Below are 17,500 nucleotides of genomic sequence, written 5' to 3'. Positions count from 1 at the left end.
CGGTTGTGGGGCGGTTAGCGTGGGGAAGCTAACGGTTGGCGCTACAGTCATCTGGAGTGCCGTTAGCCTGCCGTTAGCCTTATCCAGGTTTAATGTAGCGACACGCCGCCGCGATCACCACAAACAAACAGAGCAGGCAGACAGCGGCAGGAATGCGGTCGGAGGAGGGAGGGAGAAACCACGGTCTGATGTTTAGAGGGGTCAGGGGAGGAGGGGCGGACAGGGGCTCTGGCTTCATAAACAACATCCCTCGACCATGGATCGGTCCATAAAGCACAGCCGAAGGCCATCGGTTCTGATGGACACACACACACACACACACACACACACACACACACACACACACACACACACACACACACACACACACACACACACACACACACACACACACACACACACACACACACACACACACACACACACACACCTGTTGATAATCTGCAGCGTTGGGTCAGTCAAACATTGGTTTCAGGGTCAAACCCGAGCCCAGTCTCACGCTTGTTATAGGATCGAAGCTGAATGCGACACTTATGTTAGGATCGAAACCTAGGCAAACACTTTGGTCAGGGTCAAATTCCCACCCAGTCCGACGCTGGTGTTGGGGTCGAAGCCCAATATAACACACGTGTTTGGGTAGAAGCCCAATACAACACGCGTGTTGGGGTCGAAGTCCGGTCAGACGCTGGTGATAGGATCCAAGCCCAATACAACACTTATGTTAGGATCAAAATCTAGGCCAACACTGGTCTTGGGATTGAAGCCCAATATAACATGCATACTTGGGTCGAAGTCCAGTCAGACGCTAGTGTTAAACTTGGTCGAAGCCCCGCCGACCGCGCTGACCAGCAGATGCTGATGGAAGAGTCAAGTTCCTCCAGAGGGGCGACAGTTGGGGGGGGGGGGGGGGGGGGGATCGAAGAGCCGTCTGACCGATTCAAGATAGATCTACCTCAGAGCGGCCGCCATGTTGAGGCCAGAGCCGGCAGATGGCCAGACAGCAGCGCGTGTGTGTTCAGCATCCGCATTCCTGCGCCCTACACACACTATCTGACCCGCACTGTGTAGACAAGTCTTGCTAGTTACCCACACACACAGACACACATGCACTACACATGCCAGCGCCCTGCATCAGACTACAAAGCGTGTTGCTGGATGTGCATGTCCGGACAGGCCTCTCCACCACCCCCCAACCATGGCCAGTAGGCAGACAGACAGGTAGAGGGGAAGAGAGAGAGAGAGAGAGAGAGAGAGAGATAAGTAGAGAGAGAGATAGACAGTAGGTCGAAAGAGAGACAGGTAGGGATGAAGACTTAGAGAAGCCAAATAGAGTCAGCAGGCTAGTTATTTAACAAGTCATTCAGTCGGTCAGTCAAAGACCGTTTCCATCTGACCCCTATGGAACACACACGCACACTACACACACAGGAAAAACCAACAAAACATGACTTCAAATGGAGAGACTGTGTGCGCGCGCGCGCGTGCGTGCGTGCGCGCGCGCGCGCGCGCGCGTGCGTGCGTGCGTGTGTTTTTATTTATTATTATTATTTATTATTATTATTATTATTATTATTATTATTATTATTATTATTATTATAGACAGCTAGACAGTTACCAGACACGTACCAGACAGACAGACGGGTACACAGACAGAGAGAGGGGTACACAGACAGACAGGTCCGCAGACAGACAGGCCCGCAGACAGACGGGTACACAGACAAACAGACGGGTACACAGACAGACGGGTCCGCAAACAGATGGGTATACAGACAGACGGGTCCGCAAACAGACGGGTATACAGACGGACAGGTCCGCAGACAGACAGACGGGTCTGCAGACAGACGGGTACACAGACAGACAGACAGACGGACGGGTACACAGAGAGACAGGTCCGCAGACAGACGGGTCCGCAGACGGACGGGTCCACAGACAGACAGACGGGTACACAGACAGACAGACAGACGGGTCCACAGACAGACGGGTACCTCTTGAAGGCGTCCGAGGGGTTCCTCTCACACTCTCCGGGCTGCAGGGCGCTCTGGACCGTCGGCTCTCGGACCGCCTCCTCGTAGCCGGGCAACAGGCCCCCGGAGCCCAGCTGGGCCACCAGCCCACGCACGAAGCCCCCCAGGCTCAGCGTGTGGGCGTCGTCCGCGCGGCAGAAGTGGAAGGCCAGGGCGTGGCGGTGCAGCCCACGCTGGGTGCTCTGGGGCGAGGTGGGCCACAGCAGCTCTGTGGCCACCGCTGTCTTCCCGCTGCCCGGACCCCCCACCAGCAGCACCCCCCAGGGGGCCCCGGGCTTGGGGGTGGAGGTGGAGGAGGAGGGGGGGGGCCCGGTGGGGGGCGGGGCGGCGCTAGGGGCCGGCCCCGGCGCGGGCCCCGGCGGGGGGGGCCCGGCGGTCTTCTCCTGCAGACAGTGCTGGATCTTGTGGAAGACCCAGTCGCGACAGTAGAAGCGCTTGCCCTGCAGAAGGCTGGTCTGGGCCATGGTGACGTCGGGTCTACCTGCTCATTGGAGCCTTCTGGCCCGCCCGCCCTCACATCCCCTCCGCCGGCACCGACCCGCCCCCGACGCGAACCTCCATGCCGTCGGCCTCAGGGCGACTCTTACCGGGGCGGAGCGGAGCTTTGGTTCACGTTCACGTTCGGAGACGCCAGATCACAATCCTCTCGCAGCTGTCCGTCTTTTGTTATCGCGAGGATGAGAAACTCCTGAGTAGCCGGCCTCGCGGTGTTTCGTCTGAGTATCTAGGTCAAAATAATAATAATAAAAAAAACTGAGTGCCAAAACTGAGGCAGAACACATAAACGTCCCACCGACTTCAGCCGCAGGCTTCTGATTGGCTGAGCCCAGTGCTGGTCGGCGTTAGAGGAGGCACGGCGGGGGGCTCACAAACCCGCTGCAGCGACTTGCCAAGTTACACCGCTGCTTGGTCCGGTGATCCACGCATCTCTCTCTGCTGCGGCCCCACGACCACCGCGACACACTCGACCTGGAAAGAAGAGGAACCGTCCATGAGACGAGAGCGACCCCCGGTCACGTGTGGTGTGTGATTTAACACCAGTCACTGTGTTAAACGAGGCGAGGATAAACAAGAATCCAACGGCTCTCTCACACACACAGTTTGTCCAGCAGATGTTTGTCCTAAACGGTACAACACCGTCCCCTTCCTCCTCCTCTACCCGACAACTTGGCTGCTTTCTGGGACATAATAACACGCAATAAACCAACTCCACCCAGGGTCTAACTCACTGGTCCCCGATCAGCTGGGGTCACTATGTCCTGCTGTGTGTGTGTGTGTGTGTGTGTGTGTGTGTGTGTGTGTGTGTGTGTGTGTGTGTGTGTGTGTGTGTGTGTGTGTGTGTGTGTGTGTGTGTGTGTGAGTGTGTGAGAGAGAGTGTGAGTGAGTGAGTGAGTGAGAGAGAGAGAAGCCAGTACCGCGTTTTTCCACATGCACCGCAAACTCAATAAACACCCACATCTGCTCCTCCTACACCGCCGCTGCTCGCCGTCCACCTCCTACACGACCCCTCGCCACCCGGCGCAGAGCACAGGTCGACGGGCTGTGTTTACCAAACACACCGCGGTGGGGCGGATCTTTTGCATGGGGCTTCAGCCCCAATGCACAGGAGGGTTTCTGCACACCGTGGATCCGAGCCCAGCTTTGTAAGGGCGTGAGACACACACCAACCCGACTTCCACCGCATCCGTGGTACACGTAACTACTAAACTTGAATCGGCGAGACCATCGCTGAGCGGTTTCTCTATATCCGATAGTTTCAGTCGTCGCTCCCAGCCCCGGCTCCCTTTCCTTACCTTCTGTCGGTCTCTCCGTGCGGCAGGTCAGGGTCTAATCCCGGGTCCGGAGCTCTGGAGCAGCGGGTTTCAGATGAACCCTTTGACCGCTGAGTTGTTTCCAGATCCACAATCCCAGATCTACAATCCAACGTCCGTCCCCTTCTGTTTAAAATGTCCTTTCTTCGGGTGCGGGGCTCCGCCTGCTCTGCAGTCCTGCTCAGTACTGAAGCGGTCTGTGCTCCTCCAGCTCCCTCCGCCTCCAGTTCCAGCCCTGCCACCGGCGCAAAGCCTTGTGGGACACGTAGTTTTGTTCCCAAACTGGCGGACGATGATATTTAGGCCTACAAAAAATCTCAGATTTGTAACCTTAAGGATAACGTTGATTGTGCCTGATTTGGCTGAAATACTGTGCAAAAATATACGATACAAATCTGAGCATCAAAACAGACAGACATACATCACACACAAACCAAAAATACGTTGTGCTATTCAAAACACACTTATGGCCTTCTAAATAATAAAGGAATCAGATGATTTCCTGTGTGGGACGGATCAAGGTATCTGCCTCGATGGCTCCTGAGGGCTAGGGCTTTGTTCAAAACACTTCCTGCCAAACAGGAAGCCAAGGAGGACACATCTACTGGTGGTAGACCTAACCTTCACCCCCCCACCGACACACCCACTGACACACTGTGTGTGTGTGTGTGTGTGTGTGTGTGTGTGTGTGTGTGTGTGTGTGTGTGTGTGTGTGTGTGTGTGTGTGTGTGTGTGTGTGTGTGTGTGTGTGTGTGTGTGTGTGCAACGGCATATATCTGTGTGTGTGATTACAAGCGTGTGTGTATGTGTGTGTTTGTTTCTGTGCAAGTACAAGTGTGTGTGTCTGTGTGTATCTGTGTGTATGCGAGTAAAGGCACACGCGTGTGTGTGTGTGTGTGTGTGTGTGTGTGTGTGTGTGTGTGTGTGTGTGTGTGTGTGTGTGTGTGTGTTAGAGACACAGAGCATGTACACATGGTCTTACGGTCTGATGACTGTTCTACGATTCATTATTAATCCTGACACGTACATCAATGGAGTTCTCTAATATATTTACATCAAAGGTATTAAAAACGTGTAACAAGTGTGGAGCTGACCCCTTTTGCTTCAGCAATAAATCAGTTGGACGGCTTCAGAACTCTAGTAGTATAGTAGGTCTCCTGTTCTACATCTCATAATATGGATTTACATGGTAGACAATGAGGTAATACTAGACAACAATATACATCACTGAGTTTTTATGGACAGGTAGCTCTCTTAGAGACTACAAACATAATATCTAGTTTAATTAATTGTTATTAAATTAATTCAATTCAGTGTTCGTTCCTGCCAAAGGAAGGTATCGCTGATGAATGATGTGTTATAGAAAAGGGTCGTGAGCCTAAGACCTCCCACTGTTGTGTGTTCCATACCCCCTGCTGAGGGCCAGCAGACTGGAACAAACAGCTATGAAATATTCATACCTCTGTGCTATGTGTACGTCTGCAGCAGCAACTGTCTGGGTGTGTGTGTGTGTGTGTTTGCTTGCTTGCGTGCATGTTTGCAGCGTGTGCGTTTGTGCGTGCGTGTGTTTGCGTGGGTGCGTGTGTGTGGCACGTGTGTGTGCATGTCTGCCTGTTTGTGTGCGTGTGTGTGTGTGTGGGGGTTTGCGTGCGTGTGTGTGTGTAAGTAGATGCAGAAACTCCATCTTGGATGCCCAGAGGCCCCTATTAGGTCCTCTTTCAACCTTTAAGGGGCCCCTACTTTAGCGCCAGGTGTGATGTTGAATCACCATCAGCTGCCATTTCAAAGCGGGTGCTGTAGGTGACATCAGATCTCCCCAACGGTACGGTCCAATGGGTAGGATCTATCCCAGCATGCATCTGGGGGGAAACTCTGGCTTGTGAGGTCACTGAAGATAACTTGGGGTCACCTGGTGGTGAATCAGGGGAATTTTAAACACCTCCAAACGGCCTTCCTTTCCCCAGCAGTGGTGAGTAGGTGCCGGGTTCCTGGGCAGAACCAGAGCCACAGAACTGAACCAGGACTTCTACTCAATATGAACTCTGTTACAGGGATTGGTGATATAGCATCAGGAGGGAAACACGCTGTGAATGAATGAACTCTTCGTAACGAATCATTCATTGAGGAGACACTTTAGGAGTAGCTTTAGGCTGGGAGTTGTAGACTGTGAACTTTATATAATAGCTACTGCTCAGTTTATATGGAAGACAAAGAACTGAAAATAAACAAGCCTTCTTTATTTTAGCCGCGGTTATAGACACCATTGTTTTTAATGTTTAATTCAATTCAAGCAAAAGTGTCATTTTATTAATTCATTGCCCCACACGTGTTGAATAATTAATGCTAAAAAAACAACCAGCAAACGAAAACGTCCCAAAAGTGGAGGGTTGAAAAGTGTTCCTGCGCGGAGACAGCGGCGGTCTGACTTACGCTCTGTGAAAGATTCATGAGCTGGGTCTCAGCTCCTGTCTCGGCGAGGACAGCGTTTATCTCTGTGACGCTCGCTTGACAGAGTCTAAAGAGCGTTTTGTTTTGTTTTTTGTTATGCAATAAGGTTTACAATATGAGCCATGTTCTCTTCTCTTAAATAAAACAGTAACAAGTAATCAACGCAGATGAAGTAAGGTTTGATTTGATGATACTGATATCATTCACTGGTCATCATCTGTAGCCCCAATAAGGGACTACAGATGATTTTTTCATTTTTTTAATAAAATCTGGTACATTTACATGACCTATGCAATGGACATGTCGATTAATGTACACTGTCCCTTTTAAATAAATGAATAAATCTCTCTCTAACTGACACAAAAGGACCACAGCGGCGGCCATTTTAGCTGTACCAATTTGAATGGTCTCTTCTCACATGGGACATCTCAGCATAATGGTCTATTACTCCGGACAGACAGGGACTGTTGACCCATGACAATAACCCAGTGTCGTGCTGGCCTGGCCGCCCACCGAGCTACATAGTGAACCGAACCCACGCCCATGTCAGTGGCACTGTACGTCTCCATCGTTCCATATATTCCCATGGAAACGCGACAGCGCCATGACGACGCCAGTCTGGGCGCGGTCGCTGGGCGCTCAGAACCCTCTGTGCTCCCTTGTTTACCAGGGAGGGCATCAATAACAAACAACTAATAATGAAGGATAAATAGTCGTTCTCTATTAACATAGTGCTATTTTGAGCAAGGATTTCAATTTCATCATTAGCATAAATTTTAATAATGTTTACCCAAACACAAATTAATCAGAACAGTGATTATATAAAGCAAAATAAAACACATGGCTGAATATAAACTCAACCGTCAATATTTGAACAGCCTTATAACCAATTCCCAATAAATATTGAATCGATAATTAGGTTGAGCCACCCCTGTCCGTTAGAACCTGATACTAAAGTCCTAAACACTATGGTCTTATCTGCTGCCCTCTGACCCGGACTAAAGTCATGTTTAATGGAGCTAAGTGCAGGCCTGATGCCATAAAGACCCTCACCGCTCCACTCAGACCTCCTTCTTTAGGTCCAGGCCTGGGCCCCCTCGGTGGCTCCTGACGGGGGGAGAAAGGTCCTGGCGTGAGGCTTATCAGCGGTGGTCAGGTGCAGCTCATGCTGCAGCTGAGCGGAGGAGATAAGGACCAGCTGGAGCTGCTCTCTGGGGAACGAAAGGAGCGCCCAGTGAGCTCCCTGTGCAGAGTTCCGCGGTGGGCCGAGTTCCTGGGCTCCAGCGGAACCGCATCGGGCCGAACCGAGAACCGCTTCCACGTGGAACTCCTTCTCACGCACCTCGGGATGGACCCATGCTTTTGAGGGGCTGAGACACTAGACCACTATCTCCCCCCCACTGGACCACTATCTCCCCCCCAGTGGACCACTATCTCCCCCCCAGTGGACCACTATCTCCCCCCCCACTGGACCACTATCTCCCCCCCAGTGGACCACTATCTCCCCCCCACTGGACCACTATCTCCCCCCCACTGGACCACTATCTCCCCCCCCACTGGACCACTATCTCCCCCCCAGTGGACCACTATCTCCCCCCCACTGGACCACTATCTCCCCCCCACTGGACCACTATCTCCCCCCCACTGGACCACTATCTCCCCCCACTGGACCACTATCTCCCCCCCAGAGGACCACTATCTCCCCCCCACTGGACCACTATCTCCCCCCCAGTGGACCACTATCTCCCCCCCAGAGGACCACTATCTCCCCCCCACTGGACCACTATCTCCCCCCCAGTGGCTGTACCAGTGAGGCTGTATCAGACTGTACCAGTGAGGCTGTACCAATGAGGCTGTATCCGACTGTACCAGTGACACTGTACCAGTGAGGCTATACCAGTGAATATGTATTAGTGAGGCTTTACCAGTGAGGCTGTATCAGACTGTACCAGTGAGGCTGTATCAGACTGTTCCAGTGAGGCTGTATCAGTGAGGCTGTATCAGACTGTACCAGTGAGGCTGTATCAGACTGTACCAGTGAGGCTGTATCAGACTGTTCCAGTGAGGCTGTATCAGTGAGGCTGTATCAGACTGTACCAGTGAGGCTGTATCAGACTGTACCAGTGAGGCTGTAGCAGTGAGGCTGTACCAGTGAGGCTGTATCAGTGAGGCTGTATCAGACTGTACCTGTCAAGTTGTCCGTGGTTTTTGCTGTTTTGTACTTTCTCCCCAACTTGAAAGAGGAACTGACATCTATTGGAGGTTTTGGGAAAACTGGATTCTACTCAAAATGTAATGACTTGAGTCCCAGGCAGTAGCTACGTTTTCACTTTTCTTTCCTTTTTATTTTCAGTTAAACAGTAGCTCGCTATTTTCTCTTGCCATTAACCTTTAGGTAAAAAACCTTTAAAGATAAACAGAAACATAGAAAACACACATGAATATCAGCAATCCACACAACAATAAACCGACACCAACATGTGCAAAATAACTGACTTTCTCAGATATAAATTCTTGTACAAAATATACTGGAATTTTAAACTTAAAAAGTACACAAACAACGCAGAAATTACATTTTCCAATTGTGGAACATTCAATAATAAAGTATTAAATGCATAAACCATCACTTATACAAAAACGGCTACTGCAGCCTCACCATCACCTTATTTCTAACAAGTGACAACTTAGTTTACAGTTCACGGTATAGGCAGACAACATTAGCATCCCCACTTGCAACGAATGCTGCGGTTAGAAGCTATTAATAGCACAAACAATGTTACCGGAGCAGCGGCAGACTTTGATGGAAAAGACCGGAAGTAGGCTACATTCTCTTACCGGCTGCCTCTCCAGATTTCAAAGATGTTCAGTATGTACAATACAAGAGCTTTCATTACACGCGTTTGCTGTGGTTTTCTAACAGTCCTCTTGTTCTCTCTCGTGCCTCCTTGAAGCTCAATTAAAACACCTGCTGCTCCGTCTGCGTCGCGTGTATGACGTAGCTTATTTTTGCGTCAACCATTAGTTGAGCTGGTGAGTCCTTCCGCTCCCAATTTAAAATTAAATCACTATTTTTTTGTCCGTTAATTTCTTCTTTTTTTTCAGTGTATTTTCTTAAACCCCAATGTAAAATTAAAACCACAGTTTGACTTGACACCTCCCACTCGATCTTTCCGGTAGACATACTGGGAAGGTCGCCACCTCAAAGTCAAACTCAATTTAAAAGAGACCTCCCACTTTGGTCTATTCGGGATCCGGTTTGGTCCAAGGAACCTTCTAGCCGCCTTCCAGATCCAAGCAATGGTCTTAACAAGTCTGGTAAGGCTGCTGAACCGTTTGATGTCCACAAGGCTTTGGATTGCTGACCCTGCGGGTGGTCTCTGTTGATCTACTTGGACATGGTCCCCTTTCCGTCCTGGTCCCATTGCCTGGGCCCTCGTCAGAGCAGCGACAAAGGCTTTCTTTTGCAGTTTGTTGATGCTCTCTCTGGCAGCAGTAGCAATTTCTTTTGCAGATTTGATCGGCCACTCACACACAGGAAGGCTCAGGAACTCTGGACCATTCTGCCACTCTGAGTCTTCATCAAGTTGTTTGGGGCCGCTTCCTCTCGTGATTAGGTCTGCAATGTTCTGCGGACCAGGGATCCACCACCAGTCCTGGACTTGTGAGTTGCTTTGGATTTCTCCTATCCGATTTGCAAAGAAAGTTTGATAGCCATAGCTCTCTCTTTGGATTGCGCCAAGAACGGTCTGGCTGTCGACAAGATGGAACCACTTCTCAACTTTGATTTGGCTGTGCTTTTCAAAGTACCTCTTCAGGCGGGGCGCAAACACTGCTCCACATACCTCTGATTTCACAGCATCGCCCTTCTGATCCAAAGGGGTTAGTTTGGCTTTAGACTCCACCAGCTTGATGATGGGGCCTTGATCAGAGCTCCACCTCAGATACATCACTGCTCCGTAGGCATGCTCGCTCCCATCTGAGAATGTAACTGCCCACGGCTTACCGGTATGGCATGAAGGAGTTAGAGCCCTGGTGAATTTGACCTTGCCGAGCTGGACATATTGTTCAAAAAGCTCAATTGCATCTTCCCTGAGGCCCTCTGAGAGCACTGTGTCCCATGTGTCTTTAGCTGGGCAACTTTTGTTTTTTGCCTCTTGGAATGCTTGGCGCACCAGGATAGCTCCCTTCTGCTTTGCAGGCGTCACCAGGCCACTTGGGTCATACAATCCAGCCACCTGACTGAGCAACTCTCTTCTTGTCAAGGGATTGGGAGTCTGAGGCCTAACCTGTTCTTGCAGGAGGTTCTGACCAAGCCACATCTTTTGCTTCCTCTTTGAGAAATGTATGGAAGTCATGACATGAAGCCTGTCTTCCCCAACAATGTAGCCAAGGCCGAGTACCTTATTGTCGTCATCACCCATTTGATTTGGGAGGACCAAGGTTCCCTCTTTGGCTCTTGCGCTGTTGTCTGGCTCGTCCTGCCTCCCACTTTGCTCAGAGAACACCCACGGCTTGAGCTGAAATCCTCCAGCCTTCAGGATGCTCTCGACGTTTGCAGTGATGGCTCTCAGGCGGTCGAGGTCATTTTGCGATGACAGGACATCATCGACATAGCTGTCCTGCTGGAGTACCCGGCGCTCCTCCTCAACGTGCATGAACTGAGGGAGTGAAACTGGGTCTTCTATCCAGGGGTAGTTGGCATGCCAATGCGGATCCTTGCTGTGCCAATCACCTGCGACGTACGTGAGTCCGTCTCTCACTACCTCGAGTTCCCGTTCCTCAGCAAGGGTCATCTCTTTCCCACCTGGCTGGCAGTTTCCACATCGACAGCCCCCACACCTTGGATCGCAGGCAGCGCCAATACTGTCCCATCTCCACCATTCCAGGAAGTCTTGCCCAGTTGCGAAGGTGGTTGACTCCTGGATGTCGTGGCAGATACGACTGTTTGTTTGCTGCTGCTTTAAGATCCTGGCGGGGAGTTCCTCATATTTACTGGCGGCGGTCCTCATTGACCTGTCGAAGTGAGTGTTGGATGCGTGGGCTGACACGGCAATGCTCTCAAACAGGTCTGGGTGAGTCCCTCCAACGGTCTTCCCCAACGGTCCGTCCCACAGCACAAGGTCTCCAACAACTCGAATTTGCTGAGGTGCCAGCTTACCCTCTCTGTGACTAATCAGCAAGCTTATCTCCTTGGGTCTTGTGAGGTCATCGGCTGGGATGTCAGGAAAGAACTTTTGCAGTTGTCTCGCGGTTACGCCCTTGTAGACATCTGCAATGTTGTCCAGTCCATAGCAAATCAACTGGTGGGATTGAAGGGTTCCTCTGGGAGTCTCTACTCTGATCTTTAACAGGTACCTCTTCGTTTCCACGTGAGCCTTCATCCCCCCAACCCCATGGACAACAAGGGTGATTTCCTCGCTTCTGAGGTTCAGCTTGCTTGCAGCTTTGTGGGTGATGTAGTTCGTGTCCGATGCCAGGTCGATCAAGGTCCCGATCTTCTGTCCAGCATTGGCTGTTACTTCAAGGAGCATCATTATGACCGGGAACTCTTGTAGACCACCTTCAATGAGAAGGCTTGATGGCTTGGTGACTGTGCTGAGGGTCTTTGAGGCGGCGTTCGAGAAGGCATCCCGACACTGTTTTGCAAGTTCTGGGGAGAGTTTTCTTATGAAGTCCTCCTGGTCAGCAGTGTACTTTTCCTTTGCTTCCCCAGAATGGCGTCTACCCCTGTTCTGGACAGCACTGCTTCTTTCATCAGCATTTGGACACAGGTAGTAGTGATGATCACGACCATCTTTGCAGTCTGGATGCCTACAGAGAAAGGTGGGTTTGCAGAATGCCAAGTCATCATGGATTTCGAGGCACCTCTCACATGCCCCTAGCTCCTTTACGGCAGCATTCCTCTCTGCTGGCTTTAGGGCTCGAAATTGCTTGCAGAAATACAGCTTTGCTCTGTGCTTCTCGTCACCACAGATGACACATCCTGCCTGGGCACCATCAGACTTTGTGACTCTTGTTGTGGCGTGTCTTGAATCACATCTTGCTTCTTTTCTTGGTTCTTCATCCATCAGTTGCTCGAGTTGCTCGTAAATGAACTCTTGCTCTTTCAGGAATGCCAACAGACTGTCAAATCTGTTGTCTGGGAACACAGCATTCCGACTATCAGCCACATAGACAAGCCATTCCTTCTTCAGATTTTCAGGAAGCTTACATTCGATGGACTTTATGACCAACGGATTCTTGATTGCCCCTGTGTCTCCCAGGTCACTCAAATCCTGCAATGCCTTCTCAACTGCTTGAATCAATTCCACTATCTTTCGTGGTTGGTGACTCCTAACAGCTGGCATTTTCTGCAACTCTTCCACAATTTCAATGGCGACGGCGGTTTGGTTTCCATAGCGATTTCCAAGGACACAGAAAACGTCTTCTGCGGTGTTGTAGGTGGTGAGCCTGAGGTCTCTGGTGGTTCTTTCATCCAGGCTGTCCAGCAACTGGAATTTCTTCACCTCTCTTGAGCCTGTGGGTTCACTTTGCCTTTGCAGCGCTTCCCAATCTTTCCTCCATCTATGGAAATCTCGTTTAACGCCAGAGAACTTGGGGAGAGCTATTGGCTTTAACCTGATTGTGGGCATGGTAGGATTTAGGGGGGCAGTCCACGTCTGTCTTTTATCCTCTTCTTTCAGCTTTACCTGTATGAATTCAGCCTTCATAGACACATGACTTCATGACTCTTTTCTGATCTGATGGAATCCATCGCTTCCAGCGATCATGCAATCCTTTTGCCGTCTTTGTGAGGTCTTGCAAGTGATTGAGCATGAAATCATAGGCCTCTTGTTTCATACTTCGGTCTACTGCAGCAGTGCGCTTGCACTCTGACTCTGCGACTTCCAGTGACGTGAAAACCTCATTGGCGCCAGAGTTGGACCACAGCACGTTTTGGACAAGATGTTTGATTTCCTTCAATTTAGATGCATTTTCAATGGCAGTTTTTGTCAGGTCGGCCTTTTGCTGTTCTGTTAACACTGCTTCTTCTTCAGCGCCCAGCTCCGCCTCTTTGTCAGCAATGAGCTTGGCTTCCAAGTCATCATTTACCTCTAAGACTTTTTCAGCAGCTTTAGAGAGTACATTAAACCCATTTTCAAGCTCCTGCTCAGAGAGATCCTCGTAGGTCCTCTGCAAGCTGTTGGCCAGACGAGAAAATGCTCTCTTCGCCGCTGTTCTCTCCATTTTCAGCTCCTCAGCCATCTTTTCCCTGTTGCAGGTGACGCGTAGGTGACAAGATAAGAGTTTGTTTGTTATTTGGATTTTAATCCGTCTTTGATTTTCCTTGGTTCCAGTTCCTGGACTCTCCGGTTTTTTACTGTCAAGTTGTCTGTGGTTTTTGCTGTTTTGTACTTTCTCCCCAACTTGAAAGAGGAACTGACATCTATTGGAGGTTTTGGGAAAACTGGATTCTACTCAAAATGTAATGACTTGAGTCCCAGGCAGTAGCTACGTTTTCACTTTTCTTTCCTTTTTATTTTCAGTTAAACAGTAGCTCGCTATTTTCTCTTGCCATTAACCTTTAGGTAAAAAACCTTTAAAGATAAACAGAAACATAGAAAACACACATGAATATCAGCAATCCACACAACAATAAACCGACACCAACATGTGCAAAATAACTGACTTTCTCAGATATAAATTCTTGTACAAAATATACTGGAATTTTAAACTTAAAAAGTACACAAACAACGCAGAAATTACATTTTCCAATTGTGGAACATTCAATAATAAAGTATTAAATGCATAAACCATCACTTATACAAAAACGGCTACTGCAGCCTCACCATCACCTTATTTCTTATTACAACATTAGCATCCCCACTTGCAACGAATGCTGCGGTTAGAAGCTATTAATAGCACAAACAACGTTACCGGAGCAGCGGCAGACTTTGATGGAAAAGACCGGAAGTAGGCTACATTCTCTTACCGGCTGCCTCTCCAGATTTCAAAGATGTTCAGTATGTACAATACAAGAGTTTTCATTACACGCGTTTGCTGTGGTTTTCTAACAGTCCTCTTGTTCTCTCTCGTGCCTCCTTGAAGCTCAATTAAAACACCTGCTGCTCCGTCTGCGTCGCGTGTATGACGTAGCTTATTTTTGCGTCAACCATTAGTTGAGCTGGTGAGTCCTTCCGCTCCCAATTTAAAATTAAATCACTATTTTTTTGTCCGTTAATTTCTTCTTTTTTTTCAGTGTATTTTCTTAAACCCCAAAGTAAATTTAAAACCACAGTTTGACTTGACAGTACCAGTGAGGCTGTATCCGACTGTACCAGTGACACTGTACAAGTGAGGCTGTACCAGTGAGGCTGTATCAGACTGTACCAGTGAGGCTGTATCAGACTGTACCAGTGAGGATGTAGCAGTCGGGCTCTACCAGTGAGGCTGTACCAGTGAGGCTTCACCAGTGAGGCTGTATCAGACTGTACCAGTGGGGCTGTACCAGTGAGGCTGTACCAGTGAAGGCCAGCCAGATGTGAGGCTGAAGCAGGTATGCTGTCCAGTGGTGCGGCAGGCCTCATAAAGGAGAGCGCCAGCGGAGGTTGTCCAGGTTACGAGAGAAACAGGGCCCATTGTGTTGCGTCAGGATTGGCTCAGGGGTGCGGGGTCAAACCTTCCAGGCCTCTGATTGGTCATGAGAGGCGAGGCCCAGTGACCTTGCGGCAAATGGCCCAATTAGCCGAGGTACCAGCCGGACACAGTCTTCGGTTAACCCCTCGCTGTCACGCCCACTCAGACCCCCCTCACTCAAGTGTGCACTGGGCAGGAGGAGGTCAAAGGTCAACAGCCGCTGAGCACCAGATCCCTTTACGCTCCACGGTCCCTGATCCCAGATCAGCCGCTCACATCGTGTAGAGCAGTGGTTCTCAAATGGGGGTCCGCGTACCCCTAGGGGTACTTTGGAGCACTGCAGGGGGTGCTCTAAATAACAATTAAATAAATAAAGATAACCGATTTTTTTCCACCCTGAGCAAGTTTAAATTCTGAACGTAAACAATAGAAAATCGAAAAAAGTGGTTGAAACGCAAATCTGAAAACAGGGAGAAAGGAGAATCCGTGAGAAAGAAAGCACTTCCAGAAACACCAAGACGTCATTAGTTTCAGAAGGAATATATGTGAATGGGATTCACCTCAAAATGCTCTGACCCTCCCCTGGAGTTGAGCTTCTTCTGTTGTGAGAAATTATATGTGCATATGTGTCTGTACTACCAGACTGTGTGTGTGCTACCAGAGAGTATCATTGTTCTGTGTGTGTGAGTGTATACGTACAGATGTGTGTAAGTACTACCGGACTTATGTAGCATTGTGCTGTGTGTGTGTGAGTGTATATGTGTATATGTGTGTGTCTGTTATCGGACTTGTGTAGGATTGTGCTGTGTGTGTGTGTGTATGTGTGTGTGTTATCGGACATTTGTAGCATTGAGCTGTTTTAAAAGCCTTCTGGAAGAAATAAGGTGACTAGTGTTGAGGAGATAAGGAACACGGGGCCGCTTCAAGCTCCCTAACCTTACTCTAACGTCAACACCTTGTCAAATGTACTCGACCATTTCTCTGACCTCCCCCCCTCTCTCTCTCTCTCTCTCTCTCTCTCTCTCTCTCTCTCTCTCTCTCCCATTCCCTTACTGGCTCTCTCTCTCTCACTGTTTCTCTCTCTCCCTTTCCCTCCCTCATTTTCCTTCTCCGTCTCTCTCTCTCTGTCTCTCTCTCTCTCTTTCTCTCTCTCTCTCTCTCTCTCTCTCTCTTAGCCCCCACTCCAGCCCTCTCACCCTTTGTTCCCTTAAGCCCTTCTTTACCTCCGTCTTCCCCCGTCTTCTCTCACCTACGCACCTCCCCCTCCCCTCTCTTTGTTTCCACTCTCTTGTCATCTCTCTCTCTCTCTTCTTTCTCCTGTCTTAACCTTCCCCGCACGCCCCATCGATCCTCTCTGGATTATTTTGTACTTTGGTTCTCTCTCTCTCTCTCTCTCACTCTCTCTCTCTCTCTCTCTCTCCATTTCTCTCTCTCCCTCCCTCTCTCTCTCTCCCTCACACTCTCTCCCCCTCTCTCTCTCTCTCTCTCTCTCTCACGCCTTGAATCCCTCGCAGGTCTGATTCTGGTGCGTGCGTGTGTGAACGGCCTTTCACGCATGTTGTGGAAACACAAAAACATTGCGTCTGTCCAACTTCAACACAGAACTCACAACGTCTGCGTGAATCAGTGATGGCTTACATTACAAAACATACAGTTGACCTTCCAGCTGTTATATTTAACCGCCGGAGGACCTTTCACCTCACATTTAGTTTGTTCAGAAATGCCTCTTCACACAGGCTCTGTTAAAGAGTTAACACAGCAAAAATATATTCATGCTCTGTTTGTATGATATTTAAAGTTTGTTACTGTAAGAAAGCCGCTGATTTGAAATCAAGTCCAACTCGTGCTGCTGAATAGAGAAGAGAGAGAGAGGGAGGGAGAGAGAGATAGGGAGAGAGAGAGAGGGAGAGAGGAAGAGAAACACCGAGAGGGAGAGAGAGAGAGAAAGGGGGGTGAAGGGAAGAGAGAGGGAGATAGAGAGGAGACAGAGTCCAAACCAACAGTAGAGAGAACAAGAGAGAGAGAGAGAAAGAAAGCAGGCGAGAGAGAGAAAGGGTGAGAGGGAGAGTAATGGTGAGAAAGCGAGAGAGAGAGAGAGAGAGAGAGAGAGAGAGAAGGAGACATAGAGAGAGAGAGAGCGAGAGAGAGAGAGAAGGAAGGAGAGAGGGGGAGACACAGAGAGAGAGGAGTGAGGGAGAGGGGGAGAGAGAGTGAGTTGCAGGTCATGTGTGCATGAAAGTGGTCTTTTCAGTATTGTGTACAGACCACTCCTATCTGGGCTAATGCACAGGGGCATTGTGCTGCCCCATGCTAACACATGTACACCCCCCCCTACAGTCGCACTCAACAGAGACGGCTTCTTGGAGCCATGCCCCCGGCGCCGTCACATGCACACTTACACACACACATACATATGCTTGAACACACACACACACGCACACAGACACACACACACACACACACACACACAAACACACACACACAAACAGACACACACACACACATACATACACACAGACACACATACATGCACACACGCACATGCACACACACAGACACACACACACACGCATACACATGTATAAATACACACACACAGGC

At 49.7% G+C, this 17,500-nt stretch overlaps 1 protein-coding gene across 1 annotated transcript in view; it reads right to left on the bottom strand.

Annotated features, from left to right (window-relative positions):
- The window catches only part of ankrd50 (ankyrin repeat domain 50), a 40,144-nt gene extending 35,958 nt beyond the window's left edge, over positions 1-4,186 (bottom strand). The window contains exons 1-2 of the mRNA XM_056600123.1: positions 3,818-4,186; positions 1,986-2,993 (exon numbers count right to left, since the gene is read on the bottom strand). Of these exons, the coding sequence (XP_056456098.1) occupies positions 1,986-2,488 (503 nt within the window). The 5' untranslated portion in view covers positions 2,489-2,993; positions 3,818-4,186. The remainder of the gene's footprint in view (positions 1-1,985; positions 2,994-3,817) is intronic.
- Positions 4,187-17,500: the final 13,314 nt, after the last annotated feature.

Source organism: Gadus chalcogrammus, chromosome 10, assembly GCF_026213295.1.
Source record: "Gadus chalcogrammus isolate NIFS_2021 chromosome 10, NIFS_Gcha_1.0, whole genome shotgun sequence".
NCBI lineage: Eukaryota > Metazoa > Chordata > Actinopteri > Gadiformes > Gadidae > Gadus > Gadus chalcogrammus.
The sequence above is the reverse complement of the archived record's forward strand: the minus strand, read 5'-3'. Positions and strand labels throughout refer to the sequence as shown.